We start from the raw sequence: 20,983 nt of genomic DNA, 5'->3' as shown, positions 1-20,983 counted from the left end.
ATACCTTCATAGCAGTGGTAGTGTTGATAAGTCATGTCAAAGAGACACCGCCACTGTAGCCCTCTTTTAAACCCAATTATAGCCAGGATCTTCACTTTGAAAGAGAAACTAATAGATGCAGAAAAATATATTTTTATTGTTTGTTGATTTACAAAGGAAACAATCCGAAACTATTATACTCCCACAAAACAAACCTTGACATCCCTAACTAGTGTTCAGTGTCAAATTACTCTTATTCAAGAGAAAAATATTGAAATTTCTGACTGAAATTTTCTCCAAGTGATAAATTTCATTTGGACAGGCACATAGCTTGCTTGTTTTGGGACCCGTTTGCTTTTTTTTGGACAATCTTTAAAACCTTAACCTTAAATATTGGAAAAATTATTTTTTGGTATTTCCATTAGAAAATAGCTTTTTGGGGTATTTTCATTGAAGAAATAATACAATTACCCCCCTTAATTTGTATGAATACATTCGACCCCCCTCCATTAGTCCCATGAATTGACACCACCGAAGCAGGCAGAATATACATGTCCACTCTAACTCTTCAAAAAAAAAGTCAACTTACAAGCAGACACGAAATATATAAGCTTGGGCAAGCTTTATTGTACTTAGTCACAAACCAGGCGTCTGAAAGCCTCATTTTTGGAAAGTATTTTAAACCACATTCCTTTCTTATCAAACATCCCTCAATGACCACTACCTCCTGTCCAGCCATCAAGCCAACCCATCCTCAAAGATCACTTTACCCAATCAGACCCATCCCTTCTTGCTCATATGCCTCCCAAACATACCACACACCCATCCCCCTTCAAATTCAATTTTATCCTGGATACCACGAATTTACCAGCTGGTGCAGCCCTTCATCGTCCTGTACTTCCCAATCCTCTCTCACCATCAAGAACCCACTCAAGTCAACTTCTTCCTATCCTATCCCCACGGAGATCAATCCTATCAAGACGTCTCTAGTTTGAAAGATTTTGCTTGTGCAAACACATCAATAATAAATACTAGTTTTTTTGTGTACACAGACAAAGACACACACTGTCTGTGTGCGTGTGTGTCTGTGTATGTCTCTGTGTGTGTGCGTTTTTCTGTGGCATTAATTGAAAACCAGGATCACCTTCCTGGTCGCTTTTCATCTGTATTCTAGTCTTTATTCCCAACTCTGAGTACCCTAGACAGTTTCACCCAAGTCCTGCCTTTCCAAGGTCCAAGCGCCCGAAATTGAAAACTCTTAACAAGAATTACTCAAACCCAACGATAGTTGTGTCACTCACGCCCGTTTTAAATTTCTTAAATTCTTTGCTACTAACGCCCAAAACTCTAAATTTTGACAAATTTACTGAGCTTCATGTATTACCACCATTGATATGAATAAATGTTATAGCTGTAACTGGAGTACAGTCCCGACGACCCGGGGTCCCTCACTTTGACTAATCATTCAGTTTATTAAGCTCAGGCCTCCACTTAACCCACCTAGGAAAAAAGGCGGGAACGTTTATCTGATTATGACGAAATCCTTTGGCTACGCATCAGGCCAAGAGTATTTTCCCGTCCTGTCAACAAGTTCAACCTGTCAACAACTCTCTAAGTTCAAAGCTACAGTGAATGTGACCTTTGTCCAAATGGCAAAACAAAAACAATACTGTCCAGAATGCAGACAACGAGTTACTTCTAACTCAATCAATTGTGCCAATTGTGACTCTTGGTTCCACGCAGGGGCCAAAAAGTGTGCCAGGTTAGACATTACTAATTGGAGTAACTCCTGGATGTGCCTTGACTGCTCCACTAAATCCAAGATAAACCTTACTTCTTCTCCGGGTCTTTCTGTACCCAGTTCTGGCTTCCCCCAAACGCCTCGTGTCCCAGTTGAAAGAAAAAGAATTCTTAGCATCCTAAGTGACCTAAGCAGTCCTACTCCTTATCATGACCCTTTACACGGCCAACTTTCTGTTTCAACAGAAAAATCAAACAAGCCCCAGGAGGCTAGTTCAGTTGGTCCTACAATTGTCATTGCCCCACCCCAGTGCCAAGTTCTTGAAGTTCTTCCCGAAGGCCCAATGCATGTATCATGTCAAACCACTGAATGCAGCATGGATAAATATGTTCAAACGGACAGCGTCACGACATCCCCCTCATCACAAGCAGATTTTACAAAAAATTTGACTTTAAAAGAAAAGCTAATGGATGTGTTAATGCTAATTAGAGATTTTTTGTCAATTTATGAAAATGATTCAAGCAGTCAACTTATAAATTATTCCATCACAAACGAGGTAAATTACACCTTAGATTCTCATCATCAAAACAGTGCATTGTCCCCAAGCTCAATGAATATTAATGAAGGAAGCAGAAGGAGCAGAGGATTAAGTTCATCAACTTTAGCCACTACGAGTGATATAAACCCAAGTTCAGAAACTGTACCTGACCCCAATATCACCTCTGTTCAACCTAATTATAATCCTGACCTTGAGAACTCAATCAGAGATGCCCGAATTTGTTTTGAAAGTACTGAAGTGATTCTGACTAATAATAAGGACTTCTCTGCAAATAATCGCAAATGCGCTAATATAATTTTGGCAGGTATTTGCAAATTAGGTGACAAATGTCATTTTGGACATGATCATGCTCTAAGCAAGCTGCAGGAAAAAAGTATTCCTGATAATAGTGCTATAAAAAATTGCAAGTTTTTTAAGCAAGGAAATTGTAAATTAGGTTGTAACTGCACCAGTAATCATGGATATATTACCCCTAGCCTTAAAAAATACATTAAAGGAAGTCAAGGCGTGTGTTCCGATTTTTATATAGGAAGGGTGACTAAAAGATGTGCTCGTTATTGCATTTATGTCGTGTTTACCTCATTTACAACCGTACTATAGAAAAATGTAATTTTGACCATGTTCTTTTATGTAAATAAATTTGATAAATATCAAATTTGTTTCCCTGAAAAAAAATTTAAAAAAGTGCTCCAGTGATAAACCCTTTATTAACCAAACTATAAAAACACAAATTAGAACCAAATTGAAGCTTTTAAAAAATTTTAAACAAGATGAAGCAAATAAATAAAGAAAATCAATTATTAGAAAAAGTCCCAAATTGCCAAAATCGTGCTATAAAAATAAGGTCGAAGCATTCTTTAATAGTAGACCAAAAAACTGATATGCAGTGGTTAAAAGGCTATTGGACAGGAGATTTGAAGAACGTGGCTTCCATCTACCCGAATCCTCTGATATTAATTTCAATAATCTCAATAAATTCCTCGCTTCCATTGTCCAGAGCCTTCCACCACTGTCCGACCAATTACCATCAGGAGCCCTTTCCCCACTGTTTCCCCGTCTGAGATAGAAAGAAGAATTCAAAAACTAAGAAAGACAAGTATTTGTCCTTTGGATATCCCCTTTCCTCTTATTAGTGCCTTCGGTGATTTCTTGTCTAAGCCCTTGTCTTTCTTGTTTAACAAAATTACCGAGTTTTGGCAAATTCCTACAATTTGGAAACAGGGTTTCATAACCCCTTTGAAAAAGAAAAACGGAAAGCCTGGTTTTGAAGGCGTTCGGCCTATAACTCTTACTCCTATTTTCTCGAAACTTTATGAAGGATTACTTGCAGATTGGCTAAAGAAAAAAAATCCTACCTCTTACTGACTCGAAACAATTTGGGAACCTAAAATCCACCTCTACTTCCCATTACCTCGTTTCTCTTATTGATCACATCGGGAAAACCTTGAAAAGCCTAATTCCTGGCTAAATTTAATTTCCATTGACCTTCAGAAAGCATTCGACCTTGTTAACCACAATGTTTTAATTGAGAAACTTGTCAACGAGTTCAATATTGATCCCTTACTCGTGAAATTACTTGCCTCCTTCTTAACAAATAGATCGCAAGTTGTAAAATACCAAAACCATTATTCAAATCCTCTCCCTGTCCACAACGGCATACCCCAAGGTATTCTTCTAGGTCCCCTCCTTTTTTCCGTAATGATCAACAGCCTCGCAAAGGAATTTCCTGACCGATGAAAATTTGTTGATGACCTAACGGTTGTTGAAACTTGCTTCAGAAATTTAATAAGTGACCCTATGAGTATCATCAATGAAATTGGAGACGATGCCTTAGACTTAGACATGACAGTAAACGCCTCTAAGTCAATGATAATGCCCATTTTTTTCCTCAAATCCTCGCCCTATTTTCTTAATCCTATCCCTCCTGAAATTTCTGTGTCCTCATTTAAACTACTTGTCGTCACAATTTCTTCAAATTTAAAGTGGGATATCCACGTTAAAGATATCATCCATAGAGCTAATGTGTCTATCGCCCTCCTTAGGCTCCTAAATAAATTCAGCGTCCCCCCTTCCCACTCCTTACGAATTTACACGTCTTTTGTCCGCCCGCATCTAGAATATGCGTGTCCAGTTTGGCACCCTGGTATCTCTCGCTAATAATCGTAAAAAAACGAAACAATTCAAAAAAGGGCTTTGCTAATATTTTTCAAAGATGAAGATGTGCCACATTCCCTGCTCCTCAAAAAAGCTAGTCTGAAAACCCTGAAGCAAAAAAGGGTTTCTTTGTGCCTCTATTTTGCAAAAAATATCATAACAAGCCTAAGAATGGCAAGTATTTTCCCCACACACAACTGCCCATCTAGATTACGGCCACCTCGTGCTGTTTCTGAGCCCATCCCTGCTTTGTCCCCCATTCGCTACGTTACTTCCAGATACGAAAGAACTTTTATCCCCTTCATTACAGAAAAAATAAATAAAATGTCTCAATAGTTTCCCCCCCCCTCTTTTTTGTTTATTAGCTGATGGTACTGCCCCAGGTTCTTGCACTCATTTGCTTGCCACCACCACCCCCCACCCCCCCCCCCCTTCTTTTTTTTTTTTTTTTTTTTTTTTGACCAGTTTTTATTGTTTTTAACTCTTTTATTGATTTACTGTAGTTGAATTATTGACATTTTCTTAGTATCCCTTTTGATTTAAATGCATTTATGTCTCGCTCTAAGTTTAGTTTGGCAAGTTTTTATCTTTTTAATTTTTTTATTGACTTTTTATAGTTTTAATTATTGAATTTTAAGTGATTGTTCACTATGGTTTTCTCTATTATGTTGTTGTTCTTTGCATTTTTAGTGTAACCATTTATATTGTCGACTCCAAAGTCCGAATTCGGCCCTTTGTGGGCTTGTGATAGCGATTTTTTAAAAATAAATATCTTATCTTATATCTTATACTTCCACAAGTCCTAGCTGAACTTAGTAGAAGTAATGAGGTTAGGACTTTTTGGTTTTACTTACTCTTTTTTACCCTACGTAGAATTTAGTCTGGATATAGAACATAGCATATAAATGCAAATACAATTTAAATATACAAATAGGTTAAATATAAATATAGACTAAATATAAATAAAATACTAACTAAATACTTATATTATCTAATACTAAATAGTGCTAAAAAAAATAATAAAACACTAAATATAAATAAAGAGTATAAATATAAATACAGACTAAGTATATATAGCCTATATAAATACATCTATAGATATAAACTACAAATGAGAGTTAAAATACATAGTTAAAAAACAGCACTGACAAAAATTTACAGACCATGCTTCAAACATGGTCTAAAGAGGAGTAAAAAAAAAAAAGATTTATCTTCACAATGCCCAAGATCTGAGATTAAAGAGTTGAATTTAGGCTATTTTCTCATTTTGTTGAGGACGGCTAAAATAGAGCTGAAGTATTCAATTAGTTTTATTCAACAATTAACTTTCTTTAGGAAACATTTCCTTGTTACTTAACTTTTTTCTTGTTTCTCTGACGGAAAGGCAGTGTGATCTTTATTTAGGACAAAAAACACAATTTTCACTTTATCCAAACGAATATTGACTGTACAAAAATGAAAAAAAAGAGAGACATCAGTCTTGAAGTGCCACAATTGGAAAAGAAAGAACCCTAGACTATGATAAAAAAAATTTGCATGCGAAACTTAATGCCAAGATCCCACCCAAATTCTTCAAACAACCATTAGTCGCACTGTAAACATGAGGAAAGCCATAACTCTGAAAACGCATTTGAATTTTTGAAAATTTTATCTTCACAATATAAATAAAACTATAAAAAGAATATATGTACATAATTCAGAACAGAAAAATTTCCAAGCAACCTTGATCAGAACACATTTATCCCGTTTCCTGGATTCAGGCCAAGTCATATCTGAGACTTCCCTTAGCAAGGGTAAAGCATTTATTTGTCTATAATAATTTTTATTTTCTTGTTATCTATTGCACGCGCTTGAAAAAAAAACGTACCGTTTGTACTGACTTATTACATAAGGGTTCTTCATCTCTAGTTGCCAGATTTTGTTTTGTGGTGGGAACTTTTTAGTAACACCGATGTTTTTTGTTTTTTTCCAACAAGAATTGTATTGTTTTTTTTACTCAAAACAACTTTAATTCAACACAATCAACTTAACAACACAACCCAGACTATGCTGTACTGACCTTTGCACTGAATTTTCACCAAACAATTTTTTTTACCAACAGGAATTGTATTGTTTTTTGTTTTTTTTTTAATTCAACACAACTTTAATTCAACCCAACCAACTTAACAACACAACCCAGAATATGTTGTGCTGACTTTTCACCAAAATTTTTTTAACCCACAGGAATTGTATTGTTTTTTTTAATTCAACACAACTTTAATTCAACACAACCAGCTTAACAACACAATCCAGACTATGTTGTGCTGACTTTTCACCAAACACTTTATTTTACCGACAGGAACTGTATTGTTTTTTGATTCAACACAACTTTAATTCAACACAACCAACTTAACAACATAACCAAGACTATGTTGTACTGACCTTTGCACTGACTTTTTACCAAACACTTTTTTTTACCGACAGGAATTGTATATTTTTTTTTAACTCAACACAACCTTAATTCAACACAACCAACTTAACAACACAACCCAGACTATGTTGTGCTGACTTTTCACCAAATTTTTCTTTTAACCGACAGGAATTGTATTGTTTTTTTTTTTAATTCAATACAACTTTTATTCAACACAATTTGTATTGTTTTTTGATTCAACACAATTTTAATTCAACACAACCAACTTAACAACACAACCAAGACAATGTTGTACTGACCTTTGCACTGACTTTTTACCAAACACTTTTTTTACCGACAGGAATTGTATTGTTTTTTTTTTTTAACTCAACACAACTTAATTCAACACAACCATCTTAACAAGACAGCCCAGACTACGTTGTGCTGACTTTTGCACTGACTTTTCACCAAACAATTTTTTTTACCAACAGGAATTCTTTTACCAATTTTTTTACCAACAGGAAACTCAGACTATGCTGTGCTGACTTTTGCATTGACTTTCCACCAAACACTTTATTTTACCGACAGGAAGTGTATTGTTTTTTGATTCAACACAATTTTAATTCAACACAACCAACTTAACAACACAACCAAGACTATGTTGTACTGACCTTTGCACTGACTTTTTACCAAACACTTTTTTTTTACCGACAGGAATTGTATTGTTTTTTTTTTAACTCAACACAACTTTAATTCAACACAACCATCTTAACAAGACATCCCAGACTACGTTGTGCTGACTTTTGCACTGACTTTCCACCAAACACTTTATTTTACCAACAGGAATTGTATTGTTTTTTTTTTTAATTCAACGCAACCAGCTTAACAACACAACTCAGACTATGCTGTGCTGACTTTTGCATTGACTTTCCACCAAACACTTTATTTTACCGACAGGAACTGTATTGTTTTTAATTCAACACAAGTTTAATTCAACACAACCCAGACTATGTTGTGCTGACTTTTGCACTGATTTTTCACCAAACATTTTTTTTTACCGACAGGAATTGCATTGTTTTGTAATTCAACAAAATCTTAATTCAACACGACCAACTTAACAACATAATCAAGACTATGTTGTACTGACCTTTGCACTGACTTTTTACCAAACATTTTTTTTTACCGACAAGAATTGTATTGTTTTTTTTTTTTTTTAATTCAACACAACCAACTTAACAACACAATCCAGACTATGTTGTGCTGTCTTTTCACAAAACATTTTTTTTACCGACAGGAATTGTATTGTTTTTTTTAAATCAACACAACTTTAATTCAACACAACCAACTTAACAACACAACCCAGACTATTTTGTGCAGACTTTTGCAGTGAAATTTTTACCAAACACTTTTTTTACAGTAGCAAACACTTTTTTACAGTTACCAAACAATTTTTTTTTGCAGTAATTGTATTGTTTCTTTAACATAGTAATATTCCTGTTTAGCAGCATCTTTTCTCTGCAAACAGTGGAAGCGGTTCAGGAGCCAATTATTGTTAATCATAATTAATTATTTGCTATAGCCTTCACCCTAAAATGACTCTCGACTAGAAATACAACCCTATCACGTTTATAATAATCATATGACACTAAAATTTTAGTCCTTCTAGAATATCTACTAAAATCAACTAAATCCATGTGTTATCGGGTATTATAGGACGCAAATAATAACAAATAATCTATTTTCATTAATGATCTTTGGTATCATTAGGCTAAGTTATCTGGTTGAAACCTACTGTAATTTAATTCAAATAAAAATATTACTGTGAATGCTTTATTTCTTAAAGAGTATATAATTAGTCAAAATTCTTTACATGTGCAGAATCAAAGGCTTTCCACCTGTCATAAAAAAAGGAATGATAAATGGAATAAGTAGAAAAATGGAAAAAAAAATTGAAAACCTAAGAAGTATCTCAAGCTCGGATCCAGGATTTTTGTTCGGGGGGGGGGGGGGAGGGGGGTTTACTAGGATTGCAATAGGATTTAGTGTGGAAGCATATTTTTTTCTGGTAAGGTTTTGTCTTTACAGGTATTTTTTAGACTAATTTTCGACTCGGCCTAATTTAATCGATACGGCCTTGAAGTATCTTTAAGAACAAATTATAGATACAAGAAGAATAGGAAAAGATAAAAAAGAGACCCAAAAACCAAAAAAGAATAGAAATAATAAGATGGAGCAACACTACATACTTTGTCGTCAATATCTTGGAAAGTATCTGCCTTGGTAAGACCTTTTATCTGAAGCGCTTCTGCAGTTGATAAAAATGACTGCAGTTGAGCTTGATCCAGATCCACAGCTCCTGTATAGATAAAATCCAAAATGGCTTCCATGTCCATGTGATTCACATCTTTGAGGAAGACAATGGGATGCCCAGATTCATGACCCTTAAATATTAAACTCAACTTTTAAGATAGCTGAAGCAGTATTAGAGGTGATGGTAAGTTTTCACGTTCAGTCAAAAATAACTGCTAAAAACCGAACAGTTTTTTTTTTTATAAAACTTCATTTACTTGGTTAAAATTTTTTTAAGTTTTTTTTTCTTCTTCAGAAGACTTAACTCTAAAACAGAATCTGACCAGTGCAAGGTCAGATTACGGTATGGTTGTTGGTGGTTGCTATTTAGCGATTGTCTTAAGACTTTTGACTGACTGTGGAAGTTGTTTAAAAGAGACATTAAGACAGTACAGACAGTGACAGAATTACTTTTTTTTTATTATATAGAGAACAAGGTGAATGTTCTAAAGTAATGGTTATTAAGTGAGCAAGATTAGCTAAATAAAAGCCAAATTAAAGAGCTGGATATACTGGCAAATTTTTTATCAACAGAAGATGAAATTAAAGCATGAAAATTATCTATTAAAGCATGAAGAGTCTTATACAGTTAAATAACTGAAACTGGGGCCTGGTTTTCTGACCAGTGCAAGGTCAGATTATGGTATGGTTGTTTAAAAGAGAAGTTGTTTAAAAGAGAAGTTGTGGAAGTTGTTTAAAAGAGACATTAAGACAGTACAGACAGTGACAGAATTATTTTTTTTTATTATATAGAGAAAATAGCTAAATAAAAGCCAAATTAAAGAGCTGGATATATTGGCAAATTTTTATCAACAGAAGACAAAATTAAAGCAAGAAAATTATTCTTAAGAGTCTTATACAGTTAAATAACTGAAACTGGGGCCTGGTTTTCTGACCAAACACGTGATCAGGATTGTTGCTATGAGGCTTGACAGAATTTGCTATAACTGATTTTTTTTTTTTTTTTTTACCGACAACTGACTGACCATGGAAGCTGTATAATAGTACATGCACAAATTGGTAAAACTATTTGTCATGTAGAGAAGAATTGAAATTTGAAGTGAGGGTTTGAAAAGTCAGTTGACCAAACAAATATTATATGATATGACCAAAACTAATAATATAACACAAACTAATAATACATATCAAGTTTAAACACTGAAGCTTTGGTCAAATGTTTAGTGAGTCAAAAAGCTTATTCGTCAAAAAATCAAGCAATAATAAGATTACAACGTTAAAAAAGCCCTTCACTTTTCATGACCAAGAATGTGGCCTGATTTTACGGCCAGTCATAGGCAGCGCAATCGCGCTGCCTAAGTAAAGAACGATGTTGGCACGGTGCATTATTATTTTTTTTTCCATACCATGGCACTTCGTATTGAAGTAGTTGTCGTGGAAACTTCGAAAAGGGCTCATTCAATTGGAAATTGGAATGGCTTGTGACCTTTTTAATAGTCGAAAGTGATTGGAAGGCAACTGACACCCCTTCCACGCCATCATTTCCCAAACACATCCAATCAATTTGAGATAGCCATTTTGTTCAGAGTAGTGGGCGTGGAAGGGGTGTTAGTTTCCTTCCAATAGCTTTCGACTATTAAAAAGGGCACTAGCCACTCCAATTTCCAATCGAATGAGCCCTTTTCGAAGCTTCTAAGACAACTTCTTCGATACGAAGTGTCCTGGTCTAAAGAAAAAAATAACAAATAATACATTGTGCCAACATCGTTCTTATATGCCCCCAGGACATAACTTAAAACCCTTGCCCTGAGGGCTGTGGGGGAGTGTCCTCCTCAAAAACATAATTTTTATCTGAGAATCAACTACACTGAACAAAATGGCTATCTCAAATTGATTGGATGTGTTTGGGGAAATGATGGGCGTGGAAGGGGTGTCAGTTGCCTTCCAATCCCTTTCGACTATTAAAAAGGGCACAAGCCACTCCAATTTCCAATTGAATGAGTCCTTTTTGAAGTTTCTACGACAACTCCTTCGATACGAAGTGCCCTGGTATGGAAAAAAAAAAATAATAATGCACCGTGCCAACATCGTTCTTTACTTAGGCAGCGCGATTGCGCTGCCTATGACTGGCCGTAAAATCAGGCCACATTCTTGGTCATGAAAAGTGAAGGGCTTTTTTAACGTTGTAATCTTATTATTGCTTGATTTTTTGACGAATAAGCTTTTTGACTCACTAAACATTTGACCAAAACTTCAGTGTTTAAACTTGATATGCATTATTAGTTTGTGTTATATTATTAGTTTTGGTCATATCATATAATATTTGTTTGGTCAACTGACTTTTCAAACCCTCACTTCAAATTTCAATTCTTCTCTACATGACAAATAGTTTTGCCAATATGTGCATGTACTATTATACAGCTTCCATGGTCAGTCAGTTGTCGGTAAAAAAAAAAAAAAATCAGTCATAGCAAATTCTGTCAAGCCTCATAGCAACAATCCTGATCACGCGTTTGGTCAGAAAACCAGGCCCCAGTTTCAGTTATTTAACTGTATAAGACTCTTAAGAATAATTTTCTTGCTTTAATTTTGTCTTCTGTTGATAAAAATTTGCCAATATATCCAGCTCTTTAATTTGGCTTTTATTTAGCTATTTTCTCTATATAATAAAAAAAAATAATTCTGTCACTGTCTGTACTGTCTTAATGTCTCTTTTAAACAACTTCCACAGTCTGTCAAAAGTCAGAATAGAATCGCTAATAGCAATCACCAACAACCATACCATAATCTGACCTTGCACTGGTCAGAAAACCAGGCCCCAGTTTCAGTTATTTAACTGTATAAGACTCTTCATGCTTTAATAGATAATTTTCATGCTTTAATTTCATCTTCTGTTGATAAAAAATTTGCCAGTATATCCAGCTCTTTAATTTGGCTTTTATTTAGCTAATCTTGCTCACTTAATAACCATTACTTTAGAACATTCACCTTGTTCTCTATATAATAAAAAAAGTAATTCTGTCACTGTCTGTACTGTCTTAATGTCTCTTTTAAACAACTTCCACAGTCAGTCAGAAGTCTTAAAACAATCGCTAAATAGCAACCACCAACAACCATACCATAATCTGACCTTGCACTGGTTAGAAAATCAGGCCACGGTTTCCGCCTTGAGATGTATTAGGTTCTTAAAAATTGTATGTTTATTTGTATTTTGTCTTTGCTTATCTTTTTTATTTATCAATTGGCCAATATATCCAGTTTTTAATTTTTCCTTTCCTTTAGACAGCTGACTTTAAAATGGTTACTTTAGAAAACTCGGCTTGTCAATTCTGGCAATGTCTATACTATCTTATTTTCCCTTTTAAAATACTTTCATGTTAAATATCAAAAAAAGAACCATTAATGGCAATCTTTATCAACCATTCCATAATCTGACCATGAATTTGGTCAGAAAATCAGGCCACGGTTTCCGCCTTGAAATGTATTAGGTTATTAAAAATTATATACTTATTTGTACTTTCTCTTTGCTTACCTATTTTACTTATCAATTGAGCAATATATCCAGTTTCTAAATTTTCACAGCTGATTTTAAAATGGTTAATTTAGAGCACTTGTCTTGTCCATTCTGGCAATGTCCATACTATCTTATTGTCCCTTTTAGAATACTTTCATATTAAATATACAAAAAAGAAACTTTAATGGCAATCTTTATCAATCATTCCATAATCTGACCATGAATTTGGTCAGTGAATCAGACCATAGTTTCCATCATCAAAATATACAAGATTTTGGCCAAAACATATATTTGTTCATTTTAGCTTCAATTTACCTTAGCTCACTGACGTAAAAATCATTCTTTCCGATAATTTGTCTTCTCCCATATGTAATAAAAACACATTTCTGTCAAAGTCTATATATTGTTTTAATGTCACTACTAAATGGTTTAATAATTTAAAATATGATTTTTGTTTTCTTCATCAATATATTTTCATATGGTTTTAATTCATTTCTATCATTTGTTCTTCATCTTCACTGCAAAAACTCGATATTTAACTCGATAGCCGTCCTGGCCAAGTGGACGGGCGCTGGGTTGAGAATTCTTTGTCCAGGGGGCACGGGTTCGATCCCTGGCGTGGCCAGTTTATTTGGTTTCGGACGGAGGTCAGTGGCGTGACTGTGAGCTCAACCAGTCGACCCAGCTCCAAATGGGTACCTGGAGAAATATGAGGAAGGTAAGCAGGAAGGGTGTGTGAGAGCGCAGGATGGCTGGCCCCCAGCCCCCATTGCACTTCCTGACTGAAACGCCACGAAAAGGAGATCAGCACCGCCGGTTTGGACCTTAAGAGTCTAGTGCCGTCATACTTACTTTTTTTTTTTTTTTTTACAAAAAAAGCAGCATCTTTGGTCGCAAAAATAACCAAAGTAAAGTGTACAATAGTTATTTCACACCTTTCGATAAATCTACAAGAAATTAAAATGTTATTTTTGGTTTATCAGCTAGAACACCAATCTACAGGAGGAATCCAACATTTCTTTTGAAGGGAAGGGGGGGGGGGTATACATTCAAATTCATCACTAATCTGGGTATTAAAAGATAAATGTAGGTTTGTCTTCTTTATCTTCCCACTAGACCTTAAGAAACCTCTAAGAGCACACCCTTCTATTGCTCCCCTTTTTGTAGGAACAACTTTTATTGTAGGTGAGGGTCTTTCCCTAGTGGGAAGACATTAACACAAAGAAGAGCTTTTAGTCCCCTATTTCTATTTTTTTTTTTTTTTAGGGGGGGGGCAGGATCCTTCAGTCTCAGGGGAATTCACACACTACATTTAGGGATGGGTCTAGTCATACTTGTATCAAAAAGGAACAGGATATGGGGCTCCTCCACAGCATAAATAGAAAAATGGGATTCTAGACATCAAAGAATATACTTCATTTGTAGTTTTGATTCTCTGATCATCCCTCCCCCTCCCATGAGAATACTCCTTACTCCTTCCTGGCCACATGAAACTTCAGACTAAGCTATGAGAATTGATGATAATGTAAAGGAAAATATACCTCTAATAACTGTCTGAGATAAGGACTTGAGGCACAGAGAACAACTCGGTGAGCCTTAAGAATCTTCCCTTCACAGCCCAATGTTATATCAGTAAATGCTTCCTGTTCTCGTAATGATTCAAACGCTTTTGAGACATGAGACTGAAATTCATTCCATTTCAATGAATATCTATGATGCTGTGTATCCATCATTTAATCTGGAAATACAGTAGCTTTGTTAAACTATAATGCATAAAAACATACCAACACAACAATGAAATAGGCTGGATGAAGAGTAGAAATCCCTACAAAAGTTAGTCCAAGGGTTCAGGACCCAGGCAAAAGACAACTTTTTTAAACAAAAACAACATTATATTACACAAATACTATATTTGGGTACAAAAAATACCTGTCATCCTTGATCATCAAACCTTTTGCAACTTCTTTTGATTCCAGTCCCAACAATGACTTCCCATTCATAACAATAAACTAGGACATAGCCTATGTCGTGTGTGTACTAGAGGATCTTTTCCACAGATAGTTTGGAGGAGGAGGGGAATCTAAAGTTAAAAAGACCTTATTTCTCCTATGGGATACCTTAGAAAACAGAAGAATGTATTTAAATTATCAAAAAGCCTTATATGAGGAATTCCAGCAGCTTTGTTCATTTACTCAAGGTAAAAGAGACCCACTTTTCTTCACTCTCCTGTTAAAACAGTAGTTTGGCTATAAACTAAATGGAATGAGTTATGGTAATTATTCTATAAACGATATCCACAACTTTAGCAAGTGATAATTCAAAAAAAAATCAGATATAAAAAAAAGTTGTTCTTTCAAAGCTAGCCTATTAAATTTGTTACGTTTTCATTTTTAGTCTAAAAAATTCGATTTCTGAGTAGAAAAAATAACATTTTGGGAGGCATTTGGAGATAAAAAGCCCCTTTTAATGTGTATGCTTAAACTTCTTTTAGACCTTGGTGAATCTTTTTAATGGCTAATTTTCATAGAGCCATATCTTTTTCTAATGCAGGTTTATGGATTCATACATTAGATAGACAAATATTTTTTTATATATTATAACATATAATATAACATAAAAAACGGTGCTTATCTCTCGGCAAATAGGCTAATAGCCACATCTTCTTGAACACAATGAATGTAATACAAATAAGCCCATACCAGGTAAAAATAAGAAAAGAATTGTTTTTCTCTGATTAAGAGTGTTCTTAATGAATTTTTTTCTAGTATGTGTGCTTTAATCTTAGATATTGGTAAATAGAGTGGATCTCTCCATGTCCTGTCCTGTTTTTCTTAAAGTTTATGATGGGAGGATCCAGGCTTGGCACCCTGGATCCTCCCAGGAAGCCAAATAAAATTGAATCCAACCAAAAATAAGTCCTACAAATTATTATCAAAGAAAGTAAAAATCAATAGTCCATTTTTCCAAAAAAAAAAAAGGTAGGTTAGTAATGCTTGAGTGCAGAAAAGTTGTGCAGTGCCTCCATTTCTTTAAAAATGCAATTATAAACCTTTGCAAAATGACATGTTTCAAAAATGAGACTCCCCACCCAGGACCAACTAGTCTCAGGCTGTTTTTCAGCCTGTTCCTATCTTTCCTCCCATTTGCTGCTTTACCTCCAAATATTAAAAAACTTTTGTCCCATAAATCATGAAAAAATCCCAATAATTTTTCTTTTTAGCATTTGGACAGGTTTTGCCTATATTTTGCGCCTCCCAATCTATTCAAAGCCTCCCTCTCCAAACCCTCTAAGGAAGCTCCCATTTCCCTAATATCTTTCTTTATGACTTCCTCCAACCCCAACTGCAGAAAATCCGCCTTCCATTTAGTCCTAGACAGTTGGCCAAAAAGGACAATCTTTGGCAATCTGTCATCCATGATCTGCAGATTGTACCCTCACCATCTCAACCTTACTCTCATAACAGTCCTAGAAAGCAGGATTGAACCACACTTTTTGTACAACCTACTGTTAGAAATGTAGTCAGTCAGCTGGGTACCCAAAACAATCCTTAGGCAATTTCTCTGGAAAACATCTAGCAAAACTTTGTCCACTTTTTGGAGTGGCCATGCTTCAGGACCATATTTGACACTGTCATCAATGTGGCTTTCAATATTCTAATCTTGGTTTGCAGACTTATTTTCTAGTCTTCCAAACTTTTTTTTAACTGTGAAAAAACACCCTGAACCTCGGCTATTCTACTTTTAACATCTCCACTGCTCGCACAATATTTACTAATAATACTACCAGGGTAAATGAAGCTGACCAGTTGATCAATCTTTTCGTTACCCAACGTCAGCTTTTCATCTTCACTTATTCCTAGTCTTAACAACTTAGTCTTCTTAACATTAATTTTCAAACATATTCTACCTTGAACCTTGAACTTGCAAAACCTCTAAAAGTTCATTCATTTTGCTCACACTTTCATCTAGGATGCTTAAATCAGCAGTATAATCTGAGTCCAGTAAAATTTTTCCTTCTTATTTAATTCTATGTTCTCCCATTGCGTTTCCTATGCTCCTTAAGACAAAAACCATCAAAAAGATCCATATAAAGGGGGGATGGAACTCAACACTGCTAAACTCCTGATTTAATACAAAACCACCTGCTAACCTCATTTCCTACCCTAACCTCAGCAGTGTTATTCTTGTAGGTAGCACTAATGATTTTAATGTATTTGTCTGGTATACCATGCAAGGACAAGACCTTTGCTAAAGCTCCACTAACAAGAGAAACAAACGCTTGCTCAATATCTATAAAACTGAGGACCAAAGGTGTTTTATAGCTCAGGCACTTCTCAATTACTAACCCAAGAGTGAAAATTTGGTCAAAACATCCTCTACCTTTTCTAAAACTGCACTGTTCTTCTCTTATAACTTTGTCTAGACCATCTCTTGGTCTAAAAAGTGCCATATTACTAAGTAATTTGCTACTTACAGAGACCAGGCTAATGCCTCAATAATTACCAGACTCACTCTTATCACCTATCTTATACAGTGGTTCAATTAGGGTTTTCCTAAAATTGCTAGGTATTTCCCCTTTTTCAAAAATTATATTCATAATCTTCAATAGCTTATTTCTAAGCTCAGAGGCATCATATTTAAGTAACTCATTTACCACGCAATCAGCACTTGTGGGTTTTTTTTATTTTATAATCCTTTTAGTACTGTCATTAATTCTTCCTTGCAAAACAAATCTTCCTTCACATACAAGGTATCACAAACTTGTTCATCTTTCCTCTATATTTTTTCCTATAACTCTATCTCGGTTTAGCACGTTCTCAGAATCATCAGCCCTTCTCTCTTTAACTCTTTCCATGTCACTAATTGTGCCCCTTTTCACTTGTCACTACTTGTTTGATTCCTTATCACTAATTGTTTGAAATTATTTAAAAATATACAAATATATTGGTATTTTAACAACCATTTGGACAAGTTTTTACCTCTTCAGGAGGTTATTTAACCAGCATAGTCATTTTAATTCTTGAATCATTAATACACCTCTCTCTTTCAAATGAATTTTCAGTTTCTGAAGATTTAATCCACTAAACAGATGCATGTGAACTAAACCATTGAAAAGAAAACAAAGAAAACTGAAAAGAAAAACTGAAATAGAAAATAAACTGTAGCAAAATTATTAAGATTTTTTTTCTTTTGCAAAGTTTCTCTTTTGTTGCCACAATAAAGAGTAAAAAAAAAAAACAAGAGTAAATTAATTCGTTAATTTTACAATGGTTTTACCTGTTTACACAACAAGTCAAATGCCTAAAGAGGTGGCTCACTCATAAAGTAATCAATCAGTAGAGTTTTTCATAGAAAATAACATTCGATATATCACATCTGATTTTTCTTTTCCTTTTTGTGTCTGAAACATAAAATTGAATTTAATATTTTCTGGCTAAATTCAAAAAATTTATTTCACAGTTCAATTCAGTCTGAGGCCTCTTATTGCCCCACTATATGGGTGTCAAAATTTTCATCCCTTCTCATACCTGTAGCAACCTGCTGAGCTTGCTTGCTTAATAATTGCTTGCGTGTTTTACGTGTTACTTTGCTTGTTTTGCTTTGCATTGCTTGTGTGCTTATATTGTTCTATTTATGGGTACTTGGGTCTTATTAAAGAATTAAATCGGCTTGAGTGTCACAAATTCTACATGGTGTCAGAAGTCGGCAACTGATCAAAACATGGGTGGATTAACCCCCCCCCAGCAATTAAATGGGAATAAGAAAATCTTGATGGAGAATGGTCGAAGTTTGAGGAACATGCAAGACTTATGTTTCTTGGCCTCCTCTCTGGTAAATCGGAATAGATTCGGTGTTACTCATATGGATAGGCGAAAAAGGAAGAGACATTTTCAAAATCTTCGAAATCGAAGTCGAGAATACGAATAAAATCGACTTACCTTTTGAAATTTCGCAAATATGCTGCTCCAAAGAAGAACAAAGTGTTCACTAGATATATCTTTCAGAAACGTGACAAGCGTGAAGGAGAGTCACTTAAAAAATACATCACAGAACTGAAGTTGTTAGTCAAGACAATGCAAATACAATGATCCAAAAGAGATGACCAGAGATAAAATCTTCTGTGGCATCAGAAACCCAAGAATACGAGAGAGACTTTTAGCAGAAAGCAACAGCTTAACACTGGAGAGAGCAGTGGAAGTTTGTAGGATCTATGAAACGACCCAAGCCCAGCTGAAGTCTTTCGAAAACAACTCCCAACACCCCCCCCCCCCCAATCAAACAGGAAGTGGATGTAGTATACCAGAAACAACCAAAACCAGCAGATGCAAGATCAAGAACGAAAGACACACGATGCTATTAGTGTGGAGGAATCTATGGCCCTGGACACAGCTGTCCTGCAAAAGGGAAAACATGCACAAAATGCAAAAAGTTAAACCACTTTGCAAAAGTGTGCTGCAGCAAAGTTCTGAATGCCATCGAAAATGATGAAAGGATCAGAACAGCAGAAACTGCTGAAGAGGAGGAAATACTGCTATACAAGGTAGAGCAAGATGGGAGTAGGGATGAGGCGTTTGTCATCGAAAATGACAAAAGGATCAGAATAGCAGAAACTGCTGAAGAGGAGGAAATACTACTATACATGGTACAGCAAGATGGGAGTAGGGATGAGGCGTTTGTCCCAATGAAGATCAACAACCAGACTACTGTAAAATTAAAAATTGATACTGGAGCTCAGGCAAACATCATACCACAACATTACTTTGATCTCCTAGCTCCTAAACCACTTATAATGCCAACAGAGCAACAACTCAACAGCTACTGTGGCTTGACGATTTCAACAGTAGGAACCTGCCTCCTATCATGTAGCTATAATGGAGCCTCTGAACAGAAACATATGTTTTTCATAATCAAAGGCAATTCTGTTCCTATCCTGGGATCCAAGTCTAGCAAAAATATGAACCTGGTGAAACTCATCCTTAATATAGATGCCTCCAACGACGGCAAGTTTACGCCAGATCTAAAGCCACTCCTCGAAAATACAAGGAATTGTTCTCTGGCATCGGGAAAATAGAAGGCGAGTGCAAGATTCACCTTAAGGAAGGATCTGTGCCGACAGCATACCCTGCTAGAAAAGTGCCTATTGCAATGCGTGAGAAACTGAAACAAGAGCTGGACAAACTGGAAAGTCTGGGGGTAATAGAAAAGGTGGAAGAACCTATGGAGTGGGTCTACTCGATGGTGCTAGTCAAAAAGAAGGATGGAGGTGTGAGACTTTGCATCAATCTGGTTGACCTCAACAAGGCCATCAAGTGTCCTCATTACCCAATCCAAACTTTCGAAGACGCCGTTGCTGATCTGAGTGGAACAAAATATTTCTCAAAGCTTGATGCCACCTCTGGGTACTGGTTGCTCATGCTCTCAAAAGCAGCTTCATACCTCACGACATTCAATACAATCTACAGTAGATTCCATTGGAAGAGATACCCCTTTGGGCTGGTATCTGCCCAGGATGTATTCCAGAAGAAGACGGAAGAGATATTTCAAGGTTAGGAAGGTCTTAAAATACATGTAGATGACCTACTTATCTACGGAGCCACCCAAGAAGAGCACGACAGGAGACTTGCAGACATACTGGAAAAAGCGAAACGAAAGGGTGTGAAATTCAACAGATCAAAGTGTCAGATTGCAGTCCAGTCAGTCTGCTATTTTGGCCACATCATCAGCAGCAATGGCATTAAATCAGACCCCGAGAAACTCCGAGCTATCAACGAGATGCCTACCCCAAAATTGAAGTAGCTGCAGACTCTTCTTGGGATGCTGAACTTTCTGTCAAGATACATCCCTAACCTGGCAACACAGAACCAACTGTTAAGAGAAATGATCAAAGCTAATGAGTTTGAATAGAAAGAGCTCCACACCATGCGTCTCAACCAGCTCAAAGAATCCATAGTAACCAACCTGGCTTTCTTTGACAACTATAGCCCAAACCTTGAGCTCGGAGTTAATGCCTTGAAACATGGACTAGGAGCACGAATCTCCGCGAGCGACAAAGTCTTCGCCTACGCGTCAAGATCGTTGAGCAAATCCGAACAGAACTACTTGCAGCTTGAAAAAGAACCCTTTGCCATAGTCTATGGCTGCCGTCATTTTCACCACATACAGAAGGAAAGTACAGGTCATCACAGATCATCGAGTGCTCGAATCCATATTAATGAAACCCCTCCATACAGCACCACCAAGGATTGAATGCCTGATGATGTATATACAGCCTTATGACTTGACTTTCAAGTACTGGGCTGGTACAGAAATCCCTGTTGCAATTTCAAGACTACACCTTCC

The 20,983-nt window shown here is 35.8% G+C and overlaps 1 protein-coding gene across 2 annotated transcripts in view; it reads right to left on the bottom strand.

The window, feature by feature from the left end:
• Positions 1-20,983, bottom strand: part of LOC148947935 (uncharacterized) — a 57,335-nt gene that overhangs the window by 16,801 nt on the left and 19,551 nt on the right. The window contains exons 1-3 of one of the 2 annotated variants that reach the window (XM_089095573.1): positions 17,921-18,039; positions 14,185-14,381; positions 9,069-9,263 (exon numbers count right to left, since the gene is read on the bottom strand). In XM_089095573.1, coding sequence (XP_088951699.1) covers positions 9,069-9,263; positions 14,185-14,376 — 387 coding nt within the window. In that variant the 5' untranslated portion in view covers positions 14,377-14,381; positions 17,921-18,039. Of the gene's footprint in view, positions 1-9,068; positions 9,264-14,184; positions 14,382-17,920; positions 18,040-20,983 lie in introns of those variants that run through there. The other variant, XM_089095572.1, reaches the window with a different exon arrangement.

The sequence above is a fragment of the Artemia sp. Qi Xiang Cuo genome, chromosome 10 (genome assembly GCF_049724085.1).
Source record: "Artemia sp. Qi Xiang Cuo chromosome 10, ASM4972408v1, whole genome shotgun sequence".
NCBI classification, from domain to species: Eukaryota; Metazoa; Arthropoda; class Branchiopoda; order Anostraca; family Artemiidae; genus Artemia; species Artemia sp. Qi Xiang Cuo.
Note: the sequence above shows the minus strand (reverse complement) of the source record. Positions and strands in the feature narration are given on the sequence as shown.